Source organism: Megalobrama amblycephala, linkage group LG2 (assembly GCF_018812025.1).
Source record: "Megalobrama amblycephala isolate DHTTF-2021 linkage group LG2, ASM1881202v1, whole genome shotgun sequence".
Classification (NCBI taxonomy): domain Eukaryota; kingdom Metazoa; phylum Chordata; class Actinopteri; order Cypriniformes; family Xenocyprididae; genus Megalobrama; species Megalobrama amblycephala.
Window position 1 is genome coordinate 94,359 of NC_063045.1, and position 27,049 is coordinate 121,407.

At 43.2% G+C, this 27,049-nt stretch overlaps 1 protein-coding gene and 1 long non-coding RNA gene across 12 annotated transcripts; one reads left to right on the forward strand and one right to left on the reverse strand.

Moving 5' to 3' along the window:
• Window positions 1-696: 696 nt before the first annotated feature.
• On the reverse strand, window positions 697-27,000 carry LOC125263017 (rootletin-like). 11 transcript variants are annotated; one of them, XM_048181854.1, is made up of 36 exons: window positions 26,937-27,000; window positions 25,061-25,187; window positions 24,527-24,669; window positions 21,699-21,890; window positions 21,556-21,615; window positions 20,824-20,912; window positions 20,580-20,745; window positions 20,406-20,512; window positions 20,098-20,325; window positions 18,670-18,760; window positions 18,401-18,487; window positions 17,961-18,322; window positions 17,707-17,889; window positions 17,494-17,638; window positions 17,256-17,402; window positions 16,946-17,176; window positions 16,670-16,863; window positions 15,398-15,525; window positions 14,310-14,479; window positions 14,054-14,233; window positions 13,851-13,985; window positions 13,555-13,698; window positions 13,235-13,473; window positions 12,980-13,139; window positions 12,727-12,894; window positions 12,219-12,654; window positions 11,976-12,142; window positions 9,318-9,438; window positions 9,005-9,168; window positions 8,717-8,932; window positions 8,267-8,491; window positions 8,040-8,189; window positions 7,020-7,220; window positions 6,817-6,948; window positions 1,295-1,336; window positions 697-1,120 (listed from the first exon to the last, which is right to left on the reverse strand). In XM_048181854.1, the coding sequence occupies exons 1-36, from the start codon at window positions 26,991-26,993 to the stop codon at window positions 881-883; spliced, it is 6,027 nt and encodes a 2,008-aa protein (XP_048037811.1). In that variant the 5' UTR covers window positions 26,994-27,000; the 3' UTR covers window positions 697-880. The 11 variants fall into 11 exon arrangements, with proteins under 11 accessions (XP_048037811.1, XP_048037815.1, XP_048037807.1 ...); XM_048181858.1 differs by lacking the exon at window positions 26,937-27,000 and adding an exon at window positions 25,464-26,566 and having other exon boundaries at window positions 24,527-24,666; XM_048181850.1 differs by having other exon boundaries at window positions 697-1,336; window positions 24,527-24,666.
• On the forward strand, window positions 3,116-4,498 carry LOC125263021. The gene is made up of 2 exons (XR_007183675.1): window positions 3,116-3,186; window positions 4,417-4,498. It is a non-coding gene; the product is annotated as an uncharacterized LOC125263021 (long non-coding RNA).
• Window positions 27,001-27,049: the final 49 nt, after the last annotated feature.

A 27,049-nucleotide genomic window follows, 5' to 3' on the forward strand; every position in this document is an offset into this window, starting at 1 on the left:
TTCTTTTGCATTACAGTAGAGAATAAAATGTGCTTAATAGTCATTATAATAGTGTCGCAATGTAACAAATCTTGGTCCAAAAAATAAGCTTTGTTTTCTTTAAGCAAAATACAATTTTTATAATTTTGGTTTTGGGGTAAATATTACTATTCATTAAATATTAGATTCACCCTTTCAGTATTCTGTAAAAAAAAAAAAAAAAAAAAACTCAATATGGCTAAAGGCCGGTTCACACCAAGAACAATAACTATGAACATAATTAATGTTGTTGCCATCAGCATTCTGAGATTCCAACGATATAGTTCCTCTGTGCCGTTATCATTATAGTTGTGTGAACCCAGCTATTCTTTCACATTTAGAATGATTTTTTTAACTATATCTTTATCGTTATAGTGTATGTCCTTGGTGTGAACAGGCTTTAAAAAGGTCATATATCATTAAAGGATTAGTTCACTTCAGAATTAAAATTTCCTGATAATTTATTCACCCCTATGCGCATCACAGAGCAGTGCAAGACGAGCATTTGTGGTTAAAAAGTATATAATTTTTATTTTTTGTAGTAAATGTCCGATGGTTTCTCTAGATAAGACTCTTATTCCTCGTCTGGGATCATGTAGAGCTCTTTGAAGCTGCACTGAAACTGACATTTGGACCTTCAACCCGTTGAACCCCAGTGAAGTCCACTATATGGAGAAAAATCCTGGAATGTTTTCCTTCATTTCATTTCCACTGAAGAAAGAAAGACATGAACATCTTGGATGACATGGAGGAGAGTAAATTATCAGGAAATTTTAATTGTGAAGTGAACTAATCCTTTAAGGAACAGCCATTAAACCACAGAAAACACTGTTAATGAGTCACAGTCAATCATAGTGTTGGATCAGCTCGGCAGCGACGGCGTTCTGCGGCGTATCTCGTGCTGCAGCTGCTCCTTCAGCGTGGACACCTGCTCCTCCAGACCCTTGACGCGCTGCCGGTGAGCTCTCTCGCGCGCGGCCAACGTTCGCTCGGCCTCTCTCTGACTGACGCGCAGTCTCTCGGCCTCCCGCTGGGCGTCCTCACGCAGACGGGCCGACTGCTCACTGGCGCTGTGACTCTGCTCCAGCTCGGCCAGCTGAGCCTGAAACATGCAACACGCATGAAACACAACACACACTTCACACAGTCCAAAACTACTACCAATGAACACCCACTGTAACCATAGCAACAGCAGAAACCATAGCAACCCCCAACACCATGTCAACTGTGTTTCTACAAAGCGCAAAACACACAAACATGACCGGTTCTTACTCACCAGACACAGCGCAATCTTCGGTTTCACGCCGCACAACTCTTCCTTACAAGCACAGCGATGAAAACATCACACACACACAGTTATCACACACACACACACATACATACTACAACATAGTTATCGCTATAGTTATCGTCGGTGGTCTGGATGCTAATATAGTTATCGTTATAGTTATCGTCTGTTGGTGTGGATGCTAATATAGTTATCGTTATAGTTATCATCGTTGGTGTGGATGCTAATATAGTTATCATTATAGTTATCGTGCGTTGGTGTGGACGCTAATATAGTTATCGTTATAGTTATCGTTGTAGGTGTGGATGCTAATATAGTTATCATTAATAGTTATCGTCATTGGTGTGGACGCTAATATAGTTATCGTTATAGTTATCGTTGGTGTGGATGCTAATATAGTTATCGTTATAGTTATCGTACGTTGGTGTGGATGCTAATATAGTTATCGTTATAGTTATCGTTGTACGTGTGGATGCTAATATAGTTATCGTTATAGTTATCGTGCGTTGGTGTGGATGCTAATATAGTTATCGTTATAGTTATCGTTGTACGTGTGGATGCTAATATAGTTATCGTTATAGTTATCGTGCGTTGGTGTGGATGCTAATATAGTTATCGTTATAGTTATCGTCCGTTGGTGTGGATGCTAATATAGTTATCGTTATAGTTATCGTCCGTTGGTGTGGATGCTAATATAGTTATCGTTATAGTTATCGTCCGTTGGTGTGGATGCTAATATAGTTATCGTTATAGTTATCGTTGTACGTGTGGATGCTAATATAGTTATCGTTATAGTTATCGTTGTACGTGTGGATGCTAATATAGTTATCATTACAGTTATCGTGCGTTGGTGTGGATGCTAATATAGTTATCGTTATAGTTATCGTTGTACGTGTGGATGCTAATATAGTTATCGTTATAGTTATCGTGCGTTGGTGTGGATACTAATATAATTATCGTCCACTGGTGTGGACGCTAATATAGTTATCGTTATAGTTATCGTTGTTGGTGTGGATGCTAATATAGTTATCATTAATAGTTATCGTCATTGGTGTGGATGCTAATATAGTTATCCTTATAGTTATCGTGCGTTGGTGTGGACGTTAATATAGTTATCGTTATCGTTGTAGGTGTGGATGCTAATATAGTTATCATTAATAGTTATCGTCATTGGTGTGGATGCTAACATAGTTATCGTTATAGTTATCGTGCGTGGGTGTGGATGCTAATATAGTTATCATTAATAGTTATCGTCATTGGTGTGGATGCTAATATAGTTATCGTTATAGTTATCGTGCGTTGGTGTGGATGCTAATATAATTATCGTCCATTGGTGTGGACGCTAATATAGTTATCGTTATAGTTATCGTTGTTGGTGTGGATGCTAATATAGTTATCATTAATAGTTATCGTCATTGGTATGGATGCTAATATAGTTATCATTATAGTTATCGTGCGTTGGTGTGGACGTTAATATAGTTATCGTTATCGTTGTAGGTGTGGATGCTAATATAGTTATCATTAATAGTTATCGTCATTGGTGTGGATGCTAACATAGTTATCGTTATAGTTATCGTGCGTTGGTGTGGATGCTAATCATTAATAGTTATCGTCATTGGTGTGGATGCTAATATAGTTATCGTTATAGTTATCGTGCGTTGGTGTGGATGCTAATATAATTATCGTCCATTGGTGTGGACGCTAATATAGTTATCGTTATAGTTATCGTGCGTTGTGTGGATGCTAATATAATTATCGTCCATTGGTGTGGACGCTAATATAGTTATCGTTATAGTTATCGTTGTTGGTGTGGATGCTAATATAATTATCGTTATAGTTATCGTGCGTTGGTGTGGATGCTAATATAGTTATCGTCATTGGTGTGGACTAGGGATGGGAATTGATAAGAATTTAACGATTCCGATTCCATTATCGATGTTGCTTATGGATCCGATTCCTTAACGATTCTCTTATCGATTCTCATTGGGTGAGGTAATAAGTACAAATTTGTTTGTTTGTATTAACTCGCTTTAATATCTGATCAGAAGACACAGAACAGAGTATACGCACATTATGTGTAGCAACCTCAGAACAAACCTAAAATTAGGTGAGCTACTTCTTCAAGTAAATTCCAGGGACATATAGCCTTGTTTCTCAACCAGTATTCACATTCACAGTATATCACATTCATTGGTCCAGACAAAAATAAATAAATAAATAAAACTGCCATTTATGTGCCATAAAAACTAAAACACAGACTGAAAACAGTCAAAGAAGAGCTTGTGCCTTTTGGAATATTAACAGTGCTCATTTGGATAGTAAATATAGCTCATCCGTATAGTAAAAGTTTACACAATGAAATAGTGCTCACATTAACATTAACACATTACCTTCGGCATTAATAACAGATGGCGTCCTGTTAGCTCCGCTGGTGCTTAACTCGCTGGTGGTGTCGTTGTGTAGTAGTGTATCAAACACGCGACAGTCCTGCAAATGAATTGCATGCTGTGTGGCCAAATGTTTCTGCATATTGGAGGTAGTTCCCCCCTTTGACGAAATGTAACTTTTACAAGTGTTGCAAGTGACTGTATTGTCGTCTTTTCGCGTAAAATGTAACCAAACTTTAGATCGCTTCTGCCTCGATGCCATGTTTGCTGCGTTCTAAACCAAAACAACGCAGCGTGTGTGTGACGTCATGACACGTTAGCAACGAGAGGAACCGATAAGCGGAATTGTTAAGCCGGCATGCTAACGGTTCAAAGGAATCGATTCACTTGGCACCGGTTCTTAAGAAGAACGATTCCCATCCCTAGTGTGGACGCTAATATAGTTATCATTATAGTTATCGTTGTAGGTGTGGATGCTAATATAGTTATCGTTGTTGGTGTGGACGCTAATATAGTTATCGTTATAGTTATCGTTGTAGGTGTGAATGCTAATATAGTTATCGTTATAGTTATTGTCCGCTGGTGTGGATGCTAATATAGTTATCGTCATTGGTGTGGACGCTAATATAGTTATTATTATAGTTATCGTAGGTGTGGATGCTAATATAGTTATCGTCGTTGGTGTGGACGCTAATATAGTTATCATTATAGTTATCGTTGTAGGTGTGGATGCTAATATAGTTATCGTTGTTGGTGTGGACGCTAATATAGTTATCCTTATAGTTATCGTTGTAGGTGTGAATGCTAATATAGTTATCGTTATAGTTATCATGCATTGGTGTGGACGCTATTATAGTTATCATTAATAGTTATCGTCATTGGTGTGGATGCTAATATAGTTATCGTTATAGTTATCGTGCGTTGGTGTGGATGCTAATATAGTTATCGTTATAGTTATCGTGCGTTGGTGTGGATGCTAATATAATTATCGTCCATTGGTGTGGACGCTAATATAGTTATCGTTATAGTTATCGTTGTTGGTGTGGATGCTAATATAATTATCGTTATAGTTATTGTGCGTTGGTGTGGACGCTAATATAGTTATCGTTATAGTCATCGTTGTTGGTCTGGATGCTAACATAGTTATCATTATAGTTATCGTGCGTTGGTGTGGACACTAATATAGTTATCGTTATAGTTATCATTGTTGGTGTGGACACTAATATAGTTATCGTTATAGTTGTTGTTGGTGTGGATGCTAATATAGTTATCGTCATTGGTGTGGACGCTAATATAGTTATCATTATAGTTATCGTTGTAGGTGTGGATGCTAATATAGTTATCGTCATTGGTGTGGACGCTAATATAGTTATCATTATAGTTATCGTTGTAGGTGTGGATGCTAATATAGTTATCATTAATAGTTATCGTCATTGGTGTGGATGCTAATATAGTTATCGTTATAGTTATCGTGCGTTGGTGTGGATGCTAATATAATTATCGTCCATTGGTGTGGACGTTAATATAGTTATCGTTATAGTTATCGTTGTTGGTGTGGATGCTAATATAATTATCGTTATAGTTATCGTGCGTTGGTGTGGACGCTAATATAGTTATCGTTATAGTCATCGTTGTTGGTCTGGATGCTAACATAGTTATCATTATAGTTATCGTGCGTTGGTGTGGACACTAATATAGTTATCGTTATAGTTATCATTGTTGGTGTGGACACTAATATAGTTATCGTTATAGTTATTGTTGGTGTGGATGCTAATATAGTTATCGTCCATTGGTGTGGACGCTAATATAGTTATCATTATAGTTATTGTTGTAGGTGTGGATGCTAATATAGTTATCGTCATTGGTGTGGATGCTAATATAGTTATCGTTGTTGGTGTGGACGCTAACATAGTTATCATTATAGTTATCGTTGTTGGTGTGGATGCTAATATAGTTATCGTCGTTGGTGTGGACGCTAATATAGTTATCATTATAGTTATCGTTGTAGGTGTGGATGCTAAAATAGTTATCGTTGTTGGTGTGGACGCTAATATAGTTATCGTTATAGTTATCGTTGTAGGTGTGAATGCTAATATAGTTATCGTTATAGTTATTGTCATTGGTGTGGATGCTAACATAGTTATCATTATAGTTATCGTTGTTGGTGTGGACGCTAACATAGTTATCATTATAGTTATCGTTGTTGGTGTGGATGCTAATATAGTTATCGTCGTTGGTGTGGACGCTAATATAGTTATCATTATAGTTATCGTTGTTGGTGTGGATGCTAATATAGTTATCGTCGTTGGTGTGGACGCTAACATAGTTATCATTATAGTTATCGTTGTTGGTGTGGATGCTAATATAGTTATCGTCGTTGGTGTGGACGCTAATATAGTTATCATTATAGTTATCGTTGTTGGTGTGGATGCTAATATAGTTATCGTCGTTGGTGTGGACGCTAATATAGTTATCATTATAGTTATCGTTGTTGGTGTGGATGCTAATATAGTTATCGTGCGTTGGTGTGGACGCTAACATAGTTATCATTATAGTTATCGTTGTTGGTGTGGATGCTAATATAGTTATCGTCGTTGGTGTGGACGCTAATATAGTTATCATTATAGTTATCGTTGTAGGTGTGGATGCTAAAATAGTTATCGTTGTTGGTGTGGACGCTAATATAGTTATCGTCATAGTTATCGTGCGCTGGTGTGGACGCTATTATAGCTATCGTTATAGTTATCGTGCGCTGGTGTGGACGCTATTATAGCTATCGTTATAGTTATCGTGCGCTGGTGTGGACGCTATTATAGCTATCGTTATAGTTATCATGCGTATAGTTACATTTATCATGGCAATGTGTGGTTTTACCAGTGGTTATCATGATCTACAAATGTATGATAGGGAAGACTAATGGTTCATTTTAATTATTTACATTTGAGGTTGTTTCCATTTTTACAGATGTTACTGCTTTTTTTAATGAAACTGAAGCTATTGTCAAAAGTGCACTTCTGAGAGACAAAACACATAATATTATAAATATGAACAATTACTGATCTGCTGCTGGCACATCAGATCTTATGATGTTAGTCTGGAGCCCTGGTTGTTGTAGAAGTGTACCTGCAGCAGCACGATCTGTCTCTGCGCGTCCTGCAGCTCCTGTTCGACGGTGTTGAGCGAACGATCCAGGCGGCCTTTTTCCGCACACAGACGCATGCTGCTCTCCTCCGTCTTCAGCTTCTGACGCTCCACCTGAGGAATCAAAACAGACCGTCAACAGAAGCTCGTTGCGTCCAATCCTGCCGTCGTCACTCCCGTCTCACCTTATCCAGCGTGTTTCTCAGCGCGGCCTTGTCTTTCTCCAGCCGGACGGCCTGTCTCTCTGCATCTCTCTTCTCGGTCTCCAATAGGGCCACGGCTCGCTGCAGGCTGCGCAGACGCTCCTCTGCAGACGCTCGCTCTGTCTGCGCAGACTGCAAACTGCGCTGGGCCTCGGTCAGACTGTCGGCCCTCTGTCGCAGAGCCTGCGTGAGCATGTTTTCACACGTCTCTTTAAAGGAATCGTCTCAGACCACTTCAAAAAGAGAACTCTTTACGTTCACACTGGCACTGCTATTAAAAGTGAAGTCAGATCTCTTTAGTCCAGGGCAGTTTGGTCTGAGACCAATTTTAATTCACACTGAAGTTGTCAAACCGATGTAACTACTTAACGAGTTCAGAATTTCATATGAGTTTGTACAATTTGATGCAGATGAAAACGCACGATTTTTAGGAATAACTAAGCATGAAGGTCTAACCCTCAGTGGGGCGTAAGATCGAACGAAAATGAATGAGATTGTTTGAAGTCATACGAATAGCAAGGTTAAATACTTTAAATACTTTACTAAATGTTTGCCATTGGAATGTGTTGGTAGTTTTTTGAATATTATAATTATATATATATATATTTTTAAGTTTTTTTTTGTTGATGTTTTTGCTTTTATTATGATAGGACAGTAAGCAAACAGGAAGCAAAGTGGGAGAGAGAGGGGGACAGGGTCGGGAAACTTGTGTCGCCGAAGCTCAACAGTGCTATATGCCAGCGTGCATAAACTGTAGCTTTATTATAATAACACAACATGAGGCTGTTCTCATTGGACATTAGTCAGTTAAGTTGCACTTTATGAGGCTGTTAAGTTCAAATAAAATATGTTCAAGTCAAGTTAAAATACATTAGGGTTACCTAAATTTTTTACATTCTATGTTATATTTTTAACATAAAAATAAGTTGTGTTTGGTACATTGACATTAAAAGCTACATTTCCGCGAAGTGACATGACCCAAGTGTGAAGACGCTCACTCACCTCCTGTGTGTTGTGCAGCTCTGTCTCCATCTCAGATCTGCGCAGCTGACTCTGGCTCAATTCCGACTGCAGCGTCTGCACGCGCTCCGTGAGGGTGGCGATGTTTCGCTTCCCGTCCGACGAGGACGCTCTGAGTCCGTCCACGCGCTCCTGAAAGACACAAGACATCACACAATCATTTCTGCTGAACTCTCTCTCTCTCGGGACATCGATCTCTCTGCGCTTACCTGCAGCTGTCTGCGCTCGCTCTCAGCCTGTCCCAGCGTCTTCTGCAGCGCAGCGAGACGCCCTTGGGTGGCGCTGTGGGCGGCGGTGACTTCCTGCAGGCTCTGGGAGAGAGCGAGCGCTCGCTCTTTCTGAACGCTCTCTCCGTCCTGAGCTTTAGACAGCAATGCCGTCAGTCTGTCCACCTCCCGCTGAAGAGACGAGATGCGAGATTCGCCCTCTGCCACCTGAGACGCGCATCAGAGCGTTAGCGATCATCAACTATCAGCGGTACAGTCAGGTTTATTTGTAAAACAATTATGTTTAACATTATCCATGATGCTGTGCAGAAAATTCCACCATCAAAGAGCTTTTTAGCGCCGCCCACTTCCCTTAGTCACCAGCGCTACTAACGCACTGTATTGTGGAGGAGAGACACTAAGAGTGAGATGGGGCTGATGGGAGTTTGGTACCTGTTTGACGGCGCTCTCGTGACGGTCGTGAGCCGTCTGGATCTCCATCTCTCTCTCGGCCAGACTCAGTCTCAGTCTCTGCAGCTCTCCCTCGAGACTCCGCCTCCCCAGCTCCACCCGTGTGCCCCGCCCCTCGGCCGCCTCCAGAGCCTCACGCAGCCGCCGACGCTCCGCCTCCAAACGCGCCTCGCCAGCGCGCAGCTTACTGCACTGCTCCTGCAGGGGGCGACTGGAGTTACAGCCAGTCCACATTATTTTAGATCAATTAAGACGTGAGCAGCCTCTGACCTCCACGCGCTTGCGCTCAGCCTCGGCGTTCAGTGAAAGTCTCTCCAGCTCTTTGATTCGCTCGTTTAACGCTCGTCGCTCTCTCTCTCCTCTCCGCAGGGACTCATCCTGCTGATGCAGCAGAGCTTGAGCCGACAACAGTTTTCCATCCACAGCACGCTTATCTACACACACAATCAACACACCACTCCAGAAATGAGCTGAATGAATCTGACCAATCGTGAACAAAAACTCAAAACAAGTTTATTTTAAAGTTCGGGTGTCTGTCATCATTACAATGAGCTTTATATGAAAGCAGTTATATGTGCATTACCCTCCTGGCACTCCTGTAGTGTGGTGTGTAGCTGAATGAGGCGCTGGTGGGCGGAGTCTCTCTCTGTGGTCATTTCCTCTAATTCTCTCTGCATTGACCCCAGTTGACCCCGAGCCTCGTCCTACACAAACATGAATCACATGGGACAGTCATAGTTATCGTTCGTGTGTGTGACTGATGCACCTGTAGTGTGTAATAGTTCTAGTGATCGTAATAGTACTAGTTATCGTAATAGTACTAGTTATCGTAACAGTTCTAGTTATTGTAATAGTTCTAGTTATCGTAACAGTTCTAGTTATTGTAATAGTACTAGTGATCGTAACAGTTCTAGTGATCGTAATAGTACTAGTGATCGTAATAGTACTAGTGATCGTAACAGTTCTAGTTATTGTAATAGTCCTAGTGATCATAACAGTCCTAGTGGTCGTAACAGTCCTAGTGATCGTAATAGTTCTAGTTATCGTAATAGTACTAGTGATCGTAATAGTACTAGTGATCGTAACAGTTCTAGTGATCGTAATAGTACTAGTTATCGTAATAGTACTAGTGATCGTAACAGTCCTAGTTATCGTAACAGTTCTAGTTATCGTAACAGTTCTAGTTATTGTAATAGTCCTAGTGATCATAACAGTCCTAGTGATCGTAACAGTCCTAGTGATCGTAATAGTTCTAGTTATCGTAATAGTACTAGTGATCGTAACAGTTCTAGTGATCGTAATAGTACTAGTTATCGTAATAGTACTAGTGATCGTAACAGTCCTAGTTATCGTAACAGTTCTAGTTATCGTAACAGTTCTAGTTATCGTAACAGTCCTAGTTATCGTAACAGTCCTAGTTATCGTAACAGTAATAGTTCTAGTGATCGTAATAGTACTAGTTATCGTAATAGTACTAGTGATCGTAACAGTCCTAGTTATCGTAACAGTTCTAGTTATCGTAATAGTTCTAGTGACAGTAACAGTCCTAGTTATCGTAACAGTTCTAGTTATCGTAACAGTTCTAGTTATCGTAACAGTTCTAGTTATCGTAATAGTTCTAGTGACAGTAACAGTTCTAGTTATCGTAACAGTCCTGTTATCGTAACAGTCCTGGTTATCGTAACAGTTCTGGTTATCGTAACAGTTCTGGTTATCGTGACAGTAACAGTTCTAGTTATCGTAACAGTCCTGTTATCATAACAGTCCTGGTTATCGTAACAGTCCTGGTTATAGTAACAGTTCTAGTTATCGTAACAGTCCTAGTTATCGTAACAGTCCTAGTTATCGTAAAAGTAACAGTCCTAGTTATCGTAACAGTTCTAGTGATCGTAACAGTCCTAGTTATCGTAATAGTACTAGTGATCGTAATAGTACTAGTTATCGTAACAGCCCTGGTTATCGTAACAGTTCTAGTGATCGTAACAGTCCTGTTATCGTAACAGTTCTAGCTATCGTAACAGCCCTGGTTATCGTAACAGAATCTAGTTATCGTAACAGTCCTAGTTATCGCAACAGTTCTAGTGATCGTAACAGTTCTAGTTATCGTAACACTCCTAGTTATCGTAAAAGTAACAGTTTTAGTGATCATAACAATCCTAGTTATCGTAACAGTTCTAGTGATCGTAACAGTCCTGTTATCGTAACAGTTCTAGTTATCGTAACAGTTCTAGTGATCGTAACAGTTCTAGTTATCGTAACACTCCTAGTTATCGTAAAAGTAACAGTTTTAGTGATCATAACAATCCTAGTTATCGTAACAGTTCTAGTTATCGTAACAGTTCTAGTGATCGTAACAGTCCTGTTATCGTAACAGTTCTAGCTATCGTAACAGCCCTGGTTATCGTAACAGTTCTAGTTATCGTAATAGTTCTAGTTATCGCAACAGTTCTAGTGATCGTAACAGTAACAGTTCTAGTTATCGTAACAGTCCTGTTATCGTAACAGTCCTGTTATCGTAACAGTCCTGTTATCGTAACAGTTCTAGCTATCGTAACAGCCCTGGTTATCGTAACAGTTCTAGTTATCGTAATAGTTCTAGTGATCGTAACAGTAACAGTTCTAGTTATCGTAACAGTCCTGTTATCGTAACAGTCCTGTTATCGTAACAGTTCTAGTTATCGTAACAGTTCTAGTGATCGTAACAGTTCTAGTTATCGTAACACTCCTAGTTATCGTAAAAGTAACAGTTTTAGTGATCATAACAATCCTAGTTATCGTAACAGTTCTAGTTATCGTAACACTCCTAGTTATCGTAAAAGTAACAGTTTTAGTGATCATAACAATCCTAGTTATCGTAACAGTTCTAGCTATCGTAACAGCCCTGGTTATCGTAACAGTTCTAGTTATCGTAATAGTTCTAGTTATCACAACAGTTCTAGTGATCGTAACAGTAACAGTTCTAGTTATCGTAACAGTCCTGTTATCGTAACAGTCCTGTTATCGTAACAGTTCTAGCTATCGTAACAGCCCTGGTTATCGTAACAGTTCTAGTTATCGTAACAGTTCTAGTGATCGTAACAGTAACAGTTCTAGTTATCGTAACAGTCCTAGTTATCGTAAAAGTAACAGTTCTAGTGATCGTAACACTCCTAGTTATCGTAATAGTTCTAGTTATCGTAACAGTCCTAGTTATCGTTTGTGTGTGCGACTAAAATATCTGTAGTGTGTGTAGTTGCATTACTCGGCCTCTCTGAGCCTCTCGCAGTTCCTGCAGGAAGTCTCTGAGGCCGCTGCGCAGGGTTTCCGGGTCCAGCTCAGGCAGGGCGACGGGCAGCGGGGCGTCTGTCCTCTCTGGAGACAGCGGCCGCAGCACGATGGTGTTATCTGGCGTGACGTTACCTGCCACATCTGACAGAGAGCAGAGAAAGGATTGAGATAAAGCAGAACTCAAATTCCACAACTTTCTTAAAAAAAAAAAACTAACCTTTGGGTGGCGATAGCGAGCAGTGCAGCGGAGACACGCTCCTATGGCGAGACATCATCCCAGAGGTCAGAGAGGAAGGGGAGGAGCCTACTGGGCTCCGCCCCCTGCTGCTGCTCCGCCCACTGGCCCCAATGCCCAGTGTACGTGTGAGCGCCGACTGCAGGCTGCACAGCCTGAACTCCAGATCCCTGCGCCCCGCCTCCGCACGTGATAACTCTGCCTCCGTCGCAGCCAGACGGCCCTGTGCCTCACTCAGCTCCAGCTGCAACTGCGCAGACGCATCAGAGGTCGACTGAGCACGAACGGAGAGGTTACGCGCCTCGTCTTGAAGCTTCTTCTCACAGCCTCGAGCTTCCTGTAGCTGAGACGTCAACTCTCGCTCACGACTGCGCCAACACAACTCGCTCTCGCTCAGACGCCTCTGTAGAGAAGCCAGCTAGAGACAGACAGAGTGAGTGAGACATCTTTTCAATTTAATTCAAATCTGTGTAATCGTATGAGATCTCACCTCTTTCTGAAGAGAGGTTCTGCTAGTTTCCGTGTCGGCGAGTCTCTGTTTGAGCGAGATCAGTTCTCTCGCTCGCTCCTCATCCTTCTGGTCCTCCGCAGACAGACGCGTCTGCAGTTCAGCCGTCTGCTTGGCCTTCTGCTCACACTCGGCGTCTAGAACTTTCACCTGACGGCACAGAGAGTCACGCACACGTCACACCACAGCTCTTCATCCTCACTCTCTCAACACTCGCGTTCAGCCTCAGTCTGACCTGTCTGCGCAGCTCCTGCAGCTCCCTACGCGCATCCAGTCTGGATCTCTCCACCTCGCGCAGACAGCTGCGCAGATCTGACACCTCCTTCTGAGCAGACGCCAGACTCTCCTCCAGCAGAGACGCTTTCTGCTGCTCCTCCTCACACGCGCGCTTCACGCTGAACACAAAGCACAGTACAGTCCCTCCAATCAGCACTGCAGAAAGAACCTCATCTGATTGCTAATTTGCATACTTAAAGTCTTCGTCCGTCACCTGATTCTCTCACTCTCTGCCGCTTTCAGGGCTTCCCTCAGCTGCGCGTTGGATTGGCTGAGAGCGTCCCTCTCCTTGATGACATCACTGAGAGAGCGCCGTAGCTCCGCCCCATCTCGCCTATGCCCCTCCCCTGCCTCCCGTATCTGACACAAACGCTTGTCCATCTCCAGAAGATCTCTCCTGGCGCTGTCCCGGCTCTCCTCGCTGGACGACAGCAGCGCGCGACACTCCTCCAACTACAGGGGAGGGAGGACATCATTTAATCGCAATAACTCACGTTACTGCCACGTTTTGCAATTCAGGTTTCAAACACAAACCTCTCTGAGCGCTGTGTCTGCTCGCGTCTGCTGGTCAGCGCAGTTCTCCTGCAGTCTGCGCAGCTCACGGCCGTGTGCACTGGCTGCGTCCTGCAGTTGACTGCGCAGTTCCTGCAGTTCAGCGTTTAGAGATGCGACTGCAGCCTAAGAACAAGATAACACTCTCATTTATTAGAGAGCGAAAACTACAACACTTTCATTATAAATCAACAACACATTCACCATGTTTCCATCCATTTGTGCCCAATTTTGGATGGAAACACAGCTAATGTTGTAAAACAGCGTTAAGTTCTGACCCGCTCCTGGTCTCTGAGGAGCGCCGTCTCTCGGCTCAGTCTCTCCAGCTCCAGTGCTGCAGTGCTCAGCTCCGCCTGTAGGGCGCTCACCTTCTCCGACAGAAGCGCCTTCTCGGCCTCCTTCATGGACAGCGCCTGCACGCGACATTAGACAGTTACGACAGAAGCGACAGACGCACGTCAGCTTCCCGTGCGAGTCTCACCTGCTGTTTGTCCGTCTCCGCCTGTAACAGACTCTGGTCTCTGTCGCGCTGCAGGGAACGAAGCTCTTCCTGAAGTTCATCTCGCTCTTTCTCAAGCCGGGTCATCTGCTCCTCCAGGTGTCCGCGGACCCGCCGCAGCGCCCCCTCCTGTTCGGCCTCCAGACTGCAGCGCAGCGCCTCCTACAGGATTCACAGGCTCAGTCAGTATTACCTGTGTCACATGATCTCATAAACAATGATTTCTGATTGGTCAAACCTTCTGATTGGTCAGTCTCTCCAGCTCCTCCTGGTGGTCGGACAGGGCCGTGCGCAGAGCTCGCTGTGCTTCATGTTGAGCGGCCGCGAGCGCGTCTCTCAGCGCATCTTTCTCTTTCTCACTCTGAGACAGAACTGTCTCTCTCTCCGCGCGCAAACGCTTCAGCTCCGCTAAACACACAGACAAACTAAACGTCACAATGAGGCCTATTTTAAATAAAAACAAATGAAAAGGCAGCTCCCCTTACACCGCGTTCCAAATTATTATGCAATTGACATATCAGTAAGATTTCAGTAAAATAAACATTCAGATTTTAGTTTTTCTAAGAAAATGTTTGTTTGTTCGTTTATTTATCCATGTCTTTTTAGATAACTGGTATCAATCTCAGACAAAATAATTTGCCAGGTCTATGGAAAAGAGGTTGTTCCACATTATTAAGCAAGTCACAGTTCTCATGCAATATGGGGAGGAAGAAAGATCTTTCTGAAGATGAAAAGCATGAAATGGTGCAATGTTGTGCAAAAGGCATGAAAACAACTAATATTGTGTGAAAACTGAATGGAGATACACAGAGCACAGCAGAACTCGGTCAGATAAAGACTTATTAATGAAAGTTCCTGTCAAAAAAAGGTGTAAAGCGTCATTTTTTTAAAAAAACGGGTTAGTTTTTTTGGTTTGACGCGCCGCGTTAAAAACTGGCAGACCAATGAGAGTGCCGCTTTTGTTCACGTGCAAGGAGCTGCTGAAGTTACAGTAAAACACAACTTATATATATATATATATATATATATATGCCATTTTATATCTGCATTTTTATCTTCTTTAACTTTTTATTAATATCATAAATATGTTTATTTGCACTACCGTTAAGCACAAGCGCCACATACTGTCATGTCAGGGAGTGAATTTGCACGTTCACTCTGCGCATCGCCAGTGAAAATCGCTTGGGTATGAACACAAAAAACATCTCGAAAAACGCTGGCGATAAACGTGTGCGATATTCGTCCCGGTGTGTACAGGCCTTAACATTCATGTACCTGATACTTCCTTAAATGCGTCTTTCTTTCTCATGAACTGATCTCGTGTACCTGTTGTGCTGTCGGTACGTAATCTCAGGTTCTGGTTCTCCGAGTCCAGCTGTTCACGGCGAGACTCGATTTGATTTATCTGCTGCTGCAGCTCGTAAAGACTCGTCTCCAGAGCCTCCCTCTCCGACCTGCACACACACAGTCAACAATGAAACACACATGCATGTATTAACATTAATATTGTGACTAGACATGTGCCGACATTCGGTAATGCGATATATCACGATAATGAATATGCACAATATTGTTATCTTGGGCACTTCAAAATACCGTTAATAATAATTTATTACCAATTATTAAAATTTTTATAATGCATTTAAGAATACTTTCCCCATCAACCGTATAAAATGCACAACACCGCTGTATTCTGCGTCAAAGGGACACGCGCTCAGATGTAAACGAGAAGCACATATGATGGAACGAGTGAAGGAGACGCGCGTTCACTCTCTGACAGCAGAGGGCGCTGATGGAACAGCAGAAATGCAGCGGTTACCCCGGAAACCCCGCAAACAAACCAACTGCGCTAGTGAAGTTTTTAAAATGCTTCAAACAGACATTTTTTTTTAAAATCTCAATGTTGTTCATCACAGCACCAAATACTGAATACTTAAAGACTTAAAAGGCTATTTATTTTCAGACTTAAACATTTTTATATTTTAATCTGGACTACAGCATGCCCTAATGATTAGAAATGTTCTGATTATTTGTTATTGTTCAGTAAAACTGAGACATACAGCTTCATTAGTTAACATGTTAATTCATTATTACCAAACTGACAATAAAAAAAACTTATAAAGCATTAATTATTCTTAGTTATTGTTTAACAACATTACTAAAATCAACAGAACTTATTTAATGGAGCTGAGATCAAACTAATGATCAGTTGTGTTTCTTAACTAACATTAACAAAAAATAATACTTTCTGTAACAAATGTAGCTGTTGCTCAATCTGAGTTCATGCATTAAATAATGAAACCTTACTGTAAAGTGTTTCCTGTTGTTCTTTATAGCCTAATTCTTTTGCAGTTTTATCTGTTTCAAAATTTTACTCTACATATTTTTGTTTATTGTATTATTATATTTAAACATTCAGATTTATTTTTGTTATTACACAAAGAGTTCTTAAACCTGCTATACTATGACAACATTTTTTTTGCAACTCATTTCAATATCGTGATAATACCGTATACCGTGATAAAAGCTTCAGCAATTAACTGCAACATGAAAATTTGATGCCATCACATGCCTAATCGTAAATGTCTTCGGTCTCACCTGAAGGTGGCGATCTCCTCAGTCAGGGCGGCGTTCTCTCTCTCTGACGCCGTCAGCTGAACCAGAAGCCCCGCCCTCTCTCGCACTAGCTCCGCCCTCCCACGCCCCACCTCCTCCAGAGCGGCGCTCTGCCTGTCGCCTTCACCGCGGATAGAACCAAGCTCCGCCTCCAGAACGCCCATCTCACCAATCAGCTGTTTGATTGACAGCAGCACATCAGAAACTGTTTATGAGGAACTGAGAGACAGACGGCGAGAGAGAGAGAGAGAGAGTCACCTGTGTAATTCTGTCTTGCAGTTTGACTCTGTCTGCCTGCAGTGACTGAAGCTCCGCCTCCAGCCCCGCCCTGGCCAGCTCAGACTCCTGCAGTGATTGGTGGAGAGCGAGACGGACAGAGTCCAGCTCCAGCCGGTCCTGCTCAGAGCGGACGAGCTCGTCTCTGATGGTCAGCTTCTCTTGTTGCGCTTCTCTTCGCTGAGACAGCAGCGCATTCTTTTCCTCCTCCAGCTGTCAATCATTCAATCAATCAATATGATTGGTCCATTGAAGAAACATTTCACAAGTGAGTAATTGTGTGTTTCTGTACCTGAACGATGAGGCTGTTGAGGTCAGATTTGTCCTGCGCGAGACTCTCGTTGATGGCGCTCATCTTAGCGAGAGAATCTCGGAGTGACGACTCCTCCGAGTGAAGCTTCGTGACCGTTAGCGAGAGTTCGGCGCGACTGCTCTCGCTCTGCACATCAAAATACAAATATCTCATTACTAGTTTGTTTTTAATTGACTCAAACTCAGATTATAGTGCATGTGAAAGAACGCAGTCTGACCCGGCCGAGTGCGTCGCTCAGCTGTCGGTTCTCGGCCTCCATCAGCTGTCGGTCTGTCGCCCCCTGCTGGAGAGACTCTCTCAGCGCCGCCAGTTCGGCTCGCAGCGCAGAGGCACGACACTCGGACTCGTCCCACAGCTGCTGACTGACACACACACACACGTCAAGAACACGTCACACACTCGTGGCTCATTTGGGACGCGTCACACTCACATTCTGTCCGTCTCTGCTCGTGCTCGTTCTCTCTCCAGCGCGGCGGCGTCTCTCTCCTCTCGCTCGTGCTCTCGCTCTCTCTGCGCAGACGACGCAGACAGCTGCAGCCTCTCGCACTCCAGCTGCAGCAGCTGCGCCTGCGTCTGCGCCGCCTGCGCCGCTTTACCCGCGCCGTCCTTCTCACTGAACGAGAGAGGCAGGCAGGTCTGATCACTGATCACATGATCACTGAGTTTGATTGACAGGTGTCTTACCTGCTCAGCGCGTCTCTCTCCTGTCGCAGTCGGTCTCTCTCTCTCACAGCGGTCTCTCTCTCTCTCTGAGCCTCGTCTCTCTCTCCCTGCAGCGTCTGCGCACGGAGCTCCGCCTCCCGCCGGCTCGACTCCGCCTCCGTCTGCTGCCTGCGCAGCTGCTGGACCGACGCCTGCGCGGACTGCAGACGCTCACGCAGCTCCTGCAGCTGGATCTGTCTGTTGTTCAGAGTGGAGCGCAGTGCAGACAGACAGCTGTCAGGGATGATGGGTAGTGATGATGAGGATGATGATGAAGAGCGCAGCAGTGGCAGCAGAGACTCTTCAGTGTTTCCGTCCACACCGTCACTGTCAGAGAACACCAGCTACACACACACACACACACACACACATCAGTGAAGCAGTGACTCGTGTGAGTGTGTGTGAGAGTGTGTGTGTCATACCTGTGTGATGTCTCTGAGTGTGTTCTGCAGCGCTGCGGTGTGTGTCCTGAGTGAATGAACTTCAGTTTCCTCAAGGCTCCTCTGATCCTGATAACACACACACACACGTCACATGATTAGTGTTTGTGAGCTTCATCACATCTGACCTGTGATTGGTCGCTTTCACCTGTTGTGGGTGGTTCCTCACGAGAAGATGAGATGATAATGTGGTCCAGCTCATGTCCAGACGAAAAACTCAACAGCTGTATGACAGAGGCGTATGTGCATACCTGCAGTTTCCTGTTGAGTGCTGTGACTTCCTGTTCTCTGTCCTCCACACGCGCTTTGAGACGCTCCAGCTCTCTCACTGCATCCACCAGCCTGACACACACACACACACACACGTTTTAATCTTTATTTACTGAATGATCTTAAACAAGCTCCTATAATTACACACTTCAGTCACTGACTAGTAGGGCTGGATATTGACACAATTTTCACGATTCAATTCGATATCGATTATTTTGGATGTAGTGTTTCAGTTTCAGTTCATGACAAATTTTCTAGAGAATAAAAATCTCCACTAATGCTGTAAACGACACATGAGAGTCAGCTGATACTACTGTAATAATACTGAAGGTTAAATTAACTTATTTATATACAAACACTTAAATTACACTCAATGATGTTTTTATTATAAATAAAGTTTAGAATTACATAATCATATTTCTACTCCAATTCTTTTTTTTTTTTAAATATAAACATTTAAATCGCGGCTGATTTATTCAAACATGCATTAAATATTGAAGAACATTAAAGATTATAATGAATATGTAACAGTGCATAGCTATATTTATCTTTCTAGAGCACTTTTCTAGCTGACTAATGAGTTTATGGTCACTGAATGTGTTTTTCTGAGGTAAATGTGACGTCACGTGACATTGAAGCTGTTTTATTGACGTCTTTCCGAGGTTGAAGCAGTGATTGAGCGATTACACGAGACATGATACGGATTTCAGTAAGTTGTACTGTATATTTTAACATACCTTCAGATGTTCATGTTTATTTCGCTGTAACTGGTATTAAAGCGGAGGAGAGGATGATCACATGCTTCTCTTTAACTGAGGCGCTAAAGCGATCTGTCACGCCACATTAAACAGCGCCAAAACGCTATTTATTTTCTGAATCTCATAATAAGAGATTCATTTGAAATCTGAGACTTTGCTTCATATCAAAAGTAACAAAGATTACTGTGATTTATTGGATGGGAGGAGCTACATATTCTGCTCATTCATCAACTGAAAACAGACTAGACTAATCGATTCTTGGGATTTAAGAACTGATATCGGTTCGTAAAAATGAGAATCGGTTAAAATCGAGAAATCTATATTTTTTACCCATCTAACTAGTGATGGCTGACTAGTCCAATACTGAGTTTACACATTCTTCTATTGGTGGTCATTAAAAGTGCATAAATTAAGATCTTAATCTGCCTCATTATCCCTTTAGACAACTAATTAATTCATTAAACATGTATTAATTTAGTCCAGGAGTTCTCCAGATCCACTTTCCTGCAGAGTTCAGCTCCATCCTTGATCAAACTCACCAATCATGAAGACCTTGATCGGCTCGTTCAGGAGTGTTTGATTAGGGTTGGAGCTGAACTCTGAAAGTGGATCACGAGGGCCAGAGTTAGACGTAAACATGGAGTAACGGACCGTGTGTTGAGCTCGGCCCTCTCCGAGTCACTCTTGGCCTGTAGCGTCATCATCTCCGTCACCGTATCTCTCAACTGCTGCTCCAGCTGCAGCCGCTGGCCCGTCTCTCTCTCCAGCAGCTGCGCAGACCCATCCTCACGGCTGCGCAGAGTCGCGCAGGCGCTCACACACTGCAGCTGCACGCTCTGCGCCGCACACGCCAGCTCGTTACGCGCCTCGGACAGATCCCTGACGGACAGACAGAAAGAGCGTCAGTGTTGAATGCGCTTCGGCTGCGGGTGTGTCCGGCTGCAGTGATGCGGTCTGACCTCTCGGTGGCGCTCTTCAGCTCGCAGACGTGCCTGCGGAAGCCCACCACCTGCCTCCAGAGCGCCAGCAGACGGCTGTGCTCGCTGCTGAAGTAGCTGTGGAAAGACTGAACGAACGCATCGTGTTAAACTCTGGACCATCATGGGTTACAGTGATGTGGCGGCCACACCCACCTCCTCCTCTCTCCTCCAATCAGACTCCCTCTGCTCCAGCTCCTCCCTCGCTTTGGTCCAATCAGCAGTGAGTCTGCGGATGTCCTGGCTGAGCGCTTCATTGGCCAGTCCGGCCTGTTCCAGCTGCTCTCGCAGCATAGCGTTGACCGCCGACAGACCGCTGCTCCTGCGCACACGCAAACACGTTAAGCACACGCTCGCGGCTGCAGGCTAACAGTGCAGATCAGGTGAGTGAGTGCGAGACCTCTGCTGTTCCTCCTCCAGGCGGATGAGGGCGCTCTCCAGCTCGCTGCTGGGCTCGTCGTCGTCGCGCCGGTGGCCGTTACTGCCGCCCTACAACAACGAGAACCATGAGCTACTGCATAACGGTCGGTTCACACAAAAACGTCAGATGCTTCTAACTTTAGCGGTGCGTGTGTAGAACGCAACGGTTAAAGACGTCCGTCTAGAGCGTTTTCATTGAAAAACACTGGAAAAGTAGTGCAGTGGAATTGAAAACACGTTCGGTGTGAACCGGCGCCAAAAACTGACATTGTGAGTTTTCATTCTGTGATATATATTGTGACATGAAAAAATTCAGGAATTTTTGTACTGTAAATAAAAAAAAAAATCATAATAATTATAACTAAACAAAAAAGTTTGTCGACACAAACTTTGAAGTTGGCTTGGGAAAGCCTGACCAGAAAGTTTGAAGTAGTTTTAAAAGCTTAAAGTTTGAAAGTTTTCAGTTTGCAATAGTTTTAGTCTAATGGGCTTTTGGCAGTTTGTGGCTCATTTATACATTTAAAACAAAGTTGTTGCGTTTCCAAATCCACGTTATGAGCGAATCACGAGTTCACTCCGAAACACGAAGAGCTTTTAGACTATTAAATCGCTGTTTTTTGATAATCGCTTTCGATTGTATTCCGATTTCTCGTTCAGCTCATGTACAGTGAGGCATTATGGGATGTATTGAAGCAGGTGTTGTTGAACTGACGTTAGATTTCTCCAGCAGCATCTGCTCCAGATCTCCACACTTCTTCTTATACTGCAGGACCTGCACACACATCAGAAAACCAGTGCTTTTACAGAGGACAAAGGTGTGTTTTAATGATTTAAACCCAGAGTTGAGTGTCGTACCTTGGCCTGTAGTTTCTGTACGAGCTGCGCTTGTCTCTGCTGCCCCTCCTGATACGCCGTGAGCTTGCGCTTATACGCCGCCTGCTCCTCGTCCAGCCGTCTGCGCAGATCCACGTTCTGCTGCGCCAGACTGCGAGAGTCAGGAGAGTCCCGCCCGTCCTCGGCCGTCTCCAGCCGCAGCGCCTGCTCCAGCTGCGCACACAACACCGTCATCATCACGAGCACTGCAGCTCCTGAGCAACCACACACAAGACCCTAGCAACCACACAGATGACCCTAGCAACCACCTAAAAGACCTAGAAACTACACAGAACACCCTAGCAACCACACATAACACCTTAGAAACCACCCTAGCAACTAGGGCTGGACGATTAATCGAAAAGTAATCGAAACCGAAATTCAGAACCTCTAACTGACATAATTTTCCCATGTCGGTTATTTCGGTTTTTTAATCCTGTTAATACTTCCCCCTTAAAAACATTACCGCGTGTGTAGCCACATGACTCCGCCCCATCCAAATCTGTAAGAAATGTTACGAACCATAGATAAAATAACTGCTGATAGTGAGCTATGATGTCAGATCACTCTTTCAATAGGAAAAAAATATCCCACCTTTAATAGTCAATCATATTTACAGTACAAATCTTGTCAGTAAACTATGAGGGCAAAACAAAAACAAAAAACAAAAAATCGTTCATTAATCGTATTCAATGTAAAATGTTCAATTAATTGAGGTTTTGATTGTAGGCCATAATCATCCAGCCCTACTAGCAACCATCAAAAAGACCCTAGAAACCACACAGAAGACCCTAGCAACCACACATAACACCTTAGCAACCACACAGAAAACCCCAGCAACCACCTAAAAGACCCTGGAAACCATGCAGAACACCCTAGCAGCCACTAAAAAGACCCTGGAAACCACACAGAAGACCCTAGCAACCACTAAAAAGACCATAGGAACCACAAAGAATACCCTAGCAACCACCTAAAAGACCCTAGAAACCACACAGAAGACCCTAACAACCACCTAAAAGACCCTAGAAACCTCACAGAAGACCCTAGCAACTACATATAACACCTTAGCAACCACACAGAAGACCCTAGCAACTACTAAAAAGACCCTAAGAACCACCTAAAAGACCCTAGAAACCACACACAAGACCCTAGCAACCACACAGATGACCCTAGCAACCTAACCTAAAAGACCCAAGAGATCACACAGAAGACCCTAGCAACCACCTAAAAGACCCTAGAAACCACACAGAAGACCCTAGCAACTACACACAAGTCCCGAGCAACCACACACAAGACCCTAGGAACCACACAGATGACCCTAGCAACCTAACCTAACCTAAAAGACCCTAGAGACCACACAGAAGACCCTAGCAACCACACACAAGACACTAGCAACCACACAGATGACCTTAGCAACCTAACCTAACGTAACCTAAAAGACCAAAGAGACCACACAGAAGACCCTAGCAACCATCTAAAAGACCCTAGCAACTACACATAACCCCTTAGCAACCACTTAAAAGACCCTAGAAACCACACAGAAGACCCTAGCAGCTACACATAACCTCTTAGCAACCACACAGAAGACCCTAGCAACCATCTAAAAGACCCTAGAAACCACACAGAAGACCCTAGCAACCACATATGACACCTTAGAAACCACACAGAAGACCCTAGCAACCATCTAAAAGACCCTAGAAACCACACAGAAGACCCTAGCAACCACCTAAAAGATCCTAGCAACCATCTAAAAGACCCTAGCAACCACACATAACACCTTAGCAACCACACAGAAAACCCTAGCAACCACCTAAAAGACCCTGGAAACCATGCAGAAGACCTTAGCAACCACTAAAAAGACCCTAGGAATCACAAAGAATACCCTAGCAACCACCTAAAAGACCCTAGAAACCACACAGAAGACCCTAGCAACCACCTAAAAGACCCTAGAAACCTCAGAGAAGACCCTAGCAACTACACATAACACCTTAGCAACCACACAGAAGACCCTAGCAACTACTAAAAAAGACCCTAAGAACCACAAAGAAGACCCTAGCAACCACAAAGAAGACCATCGGATCCACTCATAACTCCTTAGCAACCACACAGAAGACCCTAGCAACCATCTACAACACCCTAGCCACTAGTGCTGCATGATTTGGGGGGAAATGTAATTATGATTTTAAATATAAAATAATAAAGTGTTTTACACGCAGCGCTTTAGACTATTAAATCACAGCCTTTTGAGAATTAATTTCAATTGTATTCCGATTCGATTTTATGCTGGCATATAAAAGAACGCAGTGCCGCGCTTCACTCTGAAGCATACCGCGCGTATATTTATTTAAATAAATTTGATAGCTGCGCTAAAGAACGCTCACATTTACCCTTATTTGGCGAATTCTCACAGGTTTCAACGGGAATCCCAGCGATCAGGAATATATCGTGTGAGGGGCGAAAAATTTTGGTAGATCACCCTAGCAACTCCCTGGCAACCTACACCACAGGTAAACACAGCTCACGTTCAAGCTGTCTGAATAAATCACATTCGTCCTGATGGGCCCCAAAATCACAGAGCCTGTTTACAGTCGCCATGGCAACATACCACTCCACTTCATTCCACTCCCCGTAACCACGGAGACGGGTCAACCTCGTTGAGACGCAGACAAAAGACAGAGCGTGTGTGTTCTCACCACACACACACAGTGTAAAACACAGTAAATATGGCACTGCCTATGATTCATCACACTGGAGAACCAAGATCTCGACCATAAGATGATCTTCGATGTGTGTTAGTGTGCGTTTCTCACTCTCTCGCTGATGGCGCTGTATTTGATGGCCAGTTCATCTCGTTCTGCTCGACTGTGAGCCAGAAGATCCTCCACACGACTCAGTTCTGCCTGCAGAACCCGGTTCTCCTCCTGGACCGACAGACCCGACGACATGCCTCCTGCTGACAGACAGACAGAACAGCCTTTAATCTGTTGAGCTCAATCACAGCTAACAGAGAATGTTCTCAGAACGTTCTGGCAAGGTCCTCTCAAAGTTATGAACACACGTTCTTCCAGTAACGTTAATAGAACGTTCATTCAGAGTTATCTGGTCTTTAAAGTTCTCAAAACGTTATTTATGCATCGTTTATTAAATGTTACTAGTTTCAGAACGTCCAGAGAACATTCAAATGTAACGTTCCCATAATGTTTGAAGAATGATAAAACGGAATGTTCCCTTAACGTTCGCGTAACACTTAAAAACTGCATGTTTAGAATGTTAATTCAGAAATAACGTTATCATAACGTAATGGGAACGTTCTCAGAACGCTAGAGCTGTGGCGAGAATCTCACCGCTGTCGCTCAGGTTTCTGGAGACGATCTCGCGCACGCGGGCCGGTAAACTGGACGCGGGTTCATCTGGAGAAGATCCTCGAACCGTCAGCCGCTTTTCTTCAGACAGAACGCTCTCCTCCAACCTCTGAAACACACAAACGCTATTATGCCACAGTGTGTGTGTGTGTGTGTGTCAGCAGCAGATGGTCTCAGTGGTGACCTGTTGTATATTTAGATCAGATCAGAACACACACCTGCGGCGTCACCGGAACCAACCAGCAAACACATTCACTTACATTTATTAATTTATTATTATGTAATTTATATTATCCAAAGCGACTCACAAATATGGAATATAATAAGCGACTCTTCCGATCAATCGATAATAATTAATAAAGTTAAAAAAGTAAATGAACAACACCTGAATCACCGCCTCAAGTTTGGACTCGTTCGGGTTTTCAGAACCGCTCATGATGAAGTGATCAGATTCATTATCGGACACAAATCAATATTCGAATAGAATAAACCGTTTAAAATCAGAGAATCGCGCCGTTAGAGCGGGAAAAAAGAATCACGTGAACTCTCAGTCAGCGATGCGTTTACGCGCAGAAATCCACTTCATAAACGAATCCGGATGATAATCCAGTTATTCCGACCCTTCCCGAACAGACCCGCGAACACACTGAGGAAAGAGAGACAGAATGAAAGACATGAGAGAGGAGGAGGAGGAGGAGGAGGAGGAGGAGAGAGAGAGACAGCAGGAGGCTTTAATGGGATTGAGGAGATTATACATGCAGGTGCTCGAGCGGATTCAAAAGAGAAACTGAAACAGCGACAATAAACTAATAAAATACACACAATAAACAACTAACTAATAAAACAAAGAGAATAAACGCTGCAGAAATACCAATAACATTTATCATTCCACTCCAACAATATTAAAAAACATCACTATTGAGTAGACCTACTTTATTATGACTTTATTGTTATTATAATTTGTGACGTTTAATAATGTACTGCAATTTAACATGCTTAGTATGCACTAACTACCCCATCACCATGACAACAGCCCATCAACACACACGTCATCAGCAGAAATCCAGTCAGACGTTGATTATTACTGAGGGCCTACTTAATAGGTTTATATATTTAATATACAAGGTGTTAATTATTCTATTTAATAGTTTAAATTGTATTTTTAATATGTTTTAAATACAAAGCGAGATGTGAAAACGCCCCCCTGAGGCGGGTTTAGGAACTACAGCATTTAAATCTCTAACAGGAACTACAAACTTCTTTCACATTCACTGCGCGACATCAAAAATACACACTGCTTTTATAATCAGCAGGTCTTTATATTCTAATCCACCATTTTGAGTGTTTATTTATGTGTGAATGAGCTTCACGATCGATCGATTAAAAATAAACTCAAACCGCCCGGATGCGTAAAGAGGCGCAGTACGTGTACAGTTATTAAATGATTAAACACACGATATTAATTCACTCATGATAAGTGATCGATCACATTGGTTAATATTTCACTCATTCATCCGAAAACGCGTTCAGCACCAATCACGCCCGAACGCGGAGGAAATCACGCGGGATCTTACCGGCAAAACTGCTTCAAATCCGCATTAAATCCGCTTTAAACTCCGAATGAAAGTGTTTGTGTGGTAATGTGTGTGTGTTTATGTGTGTGATGCTCAGTCTGGACTCTTTCCGGGGTCACACTCACTTCCCGCGCATATAAAAGACCCCAAATCACGGCACGAAAGGCGGAATAATCGGGGTTTTACATACAGAAAAGGATGAACACACCGAACGAGAGCGACTGTATACAGATATATCTATTCATATTCATTCATATTTAATAGTGACTGATGTACAAACTCACCTGGCTCTCATTCACACTCCTGAAACTACAACAAAACACAACTATGGAAACCATCATGTTTATTTAGCTATGTAAATGAGCACAAGTTTGATAGTTAATACTATAACTGATCA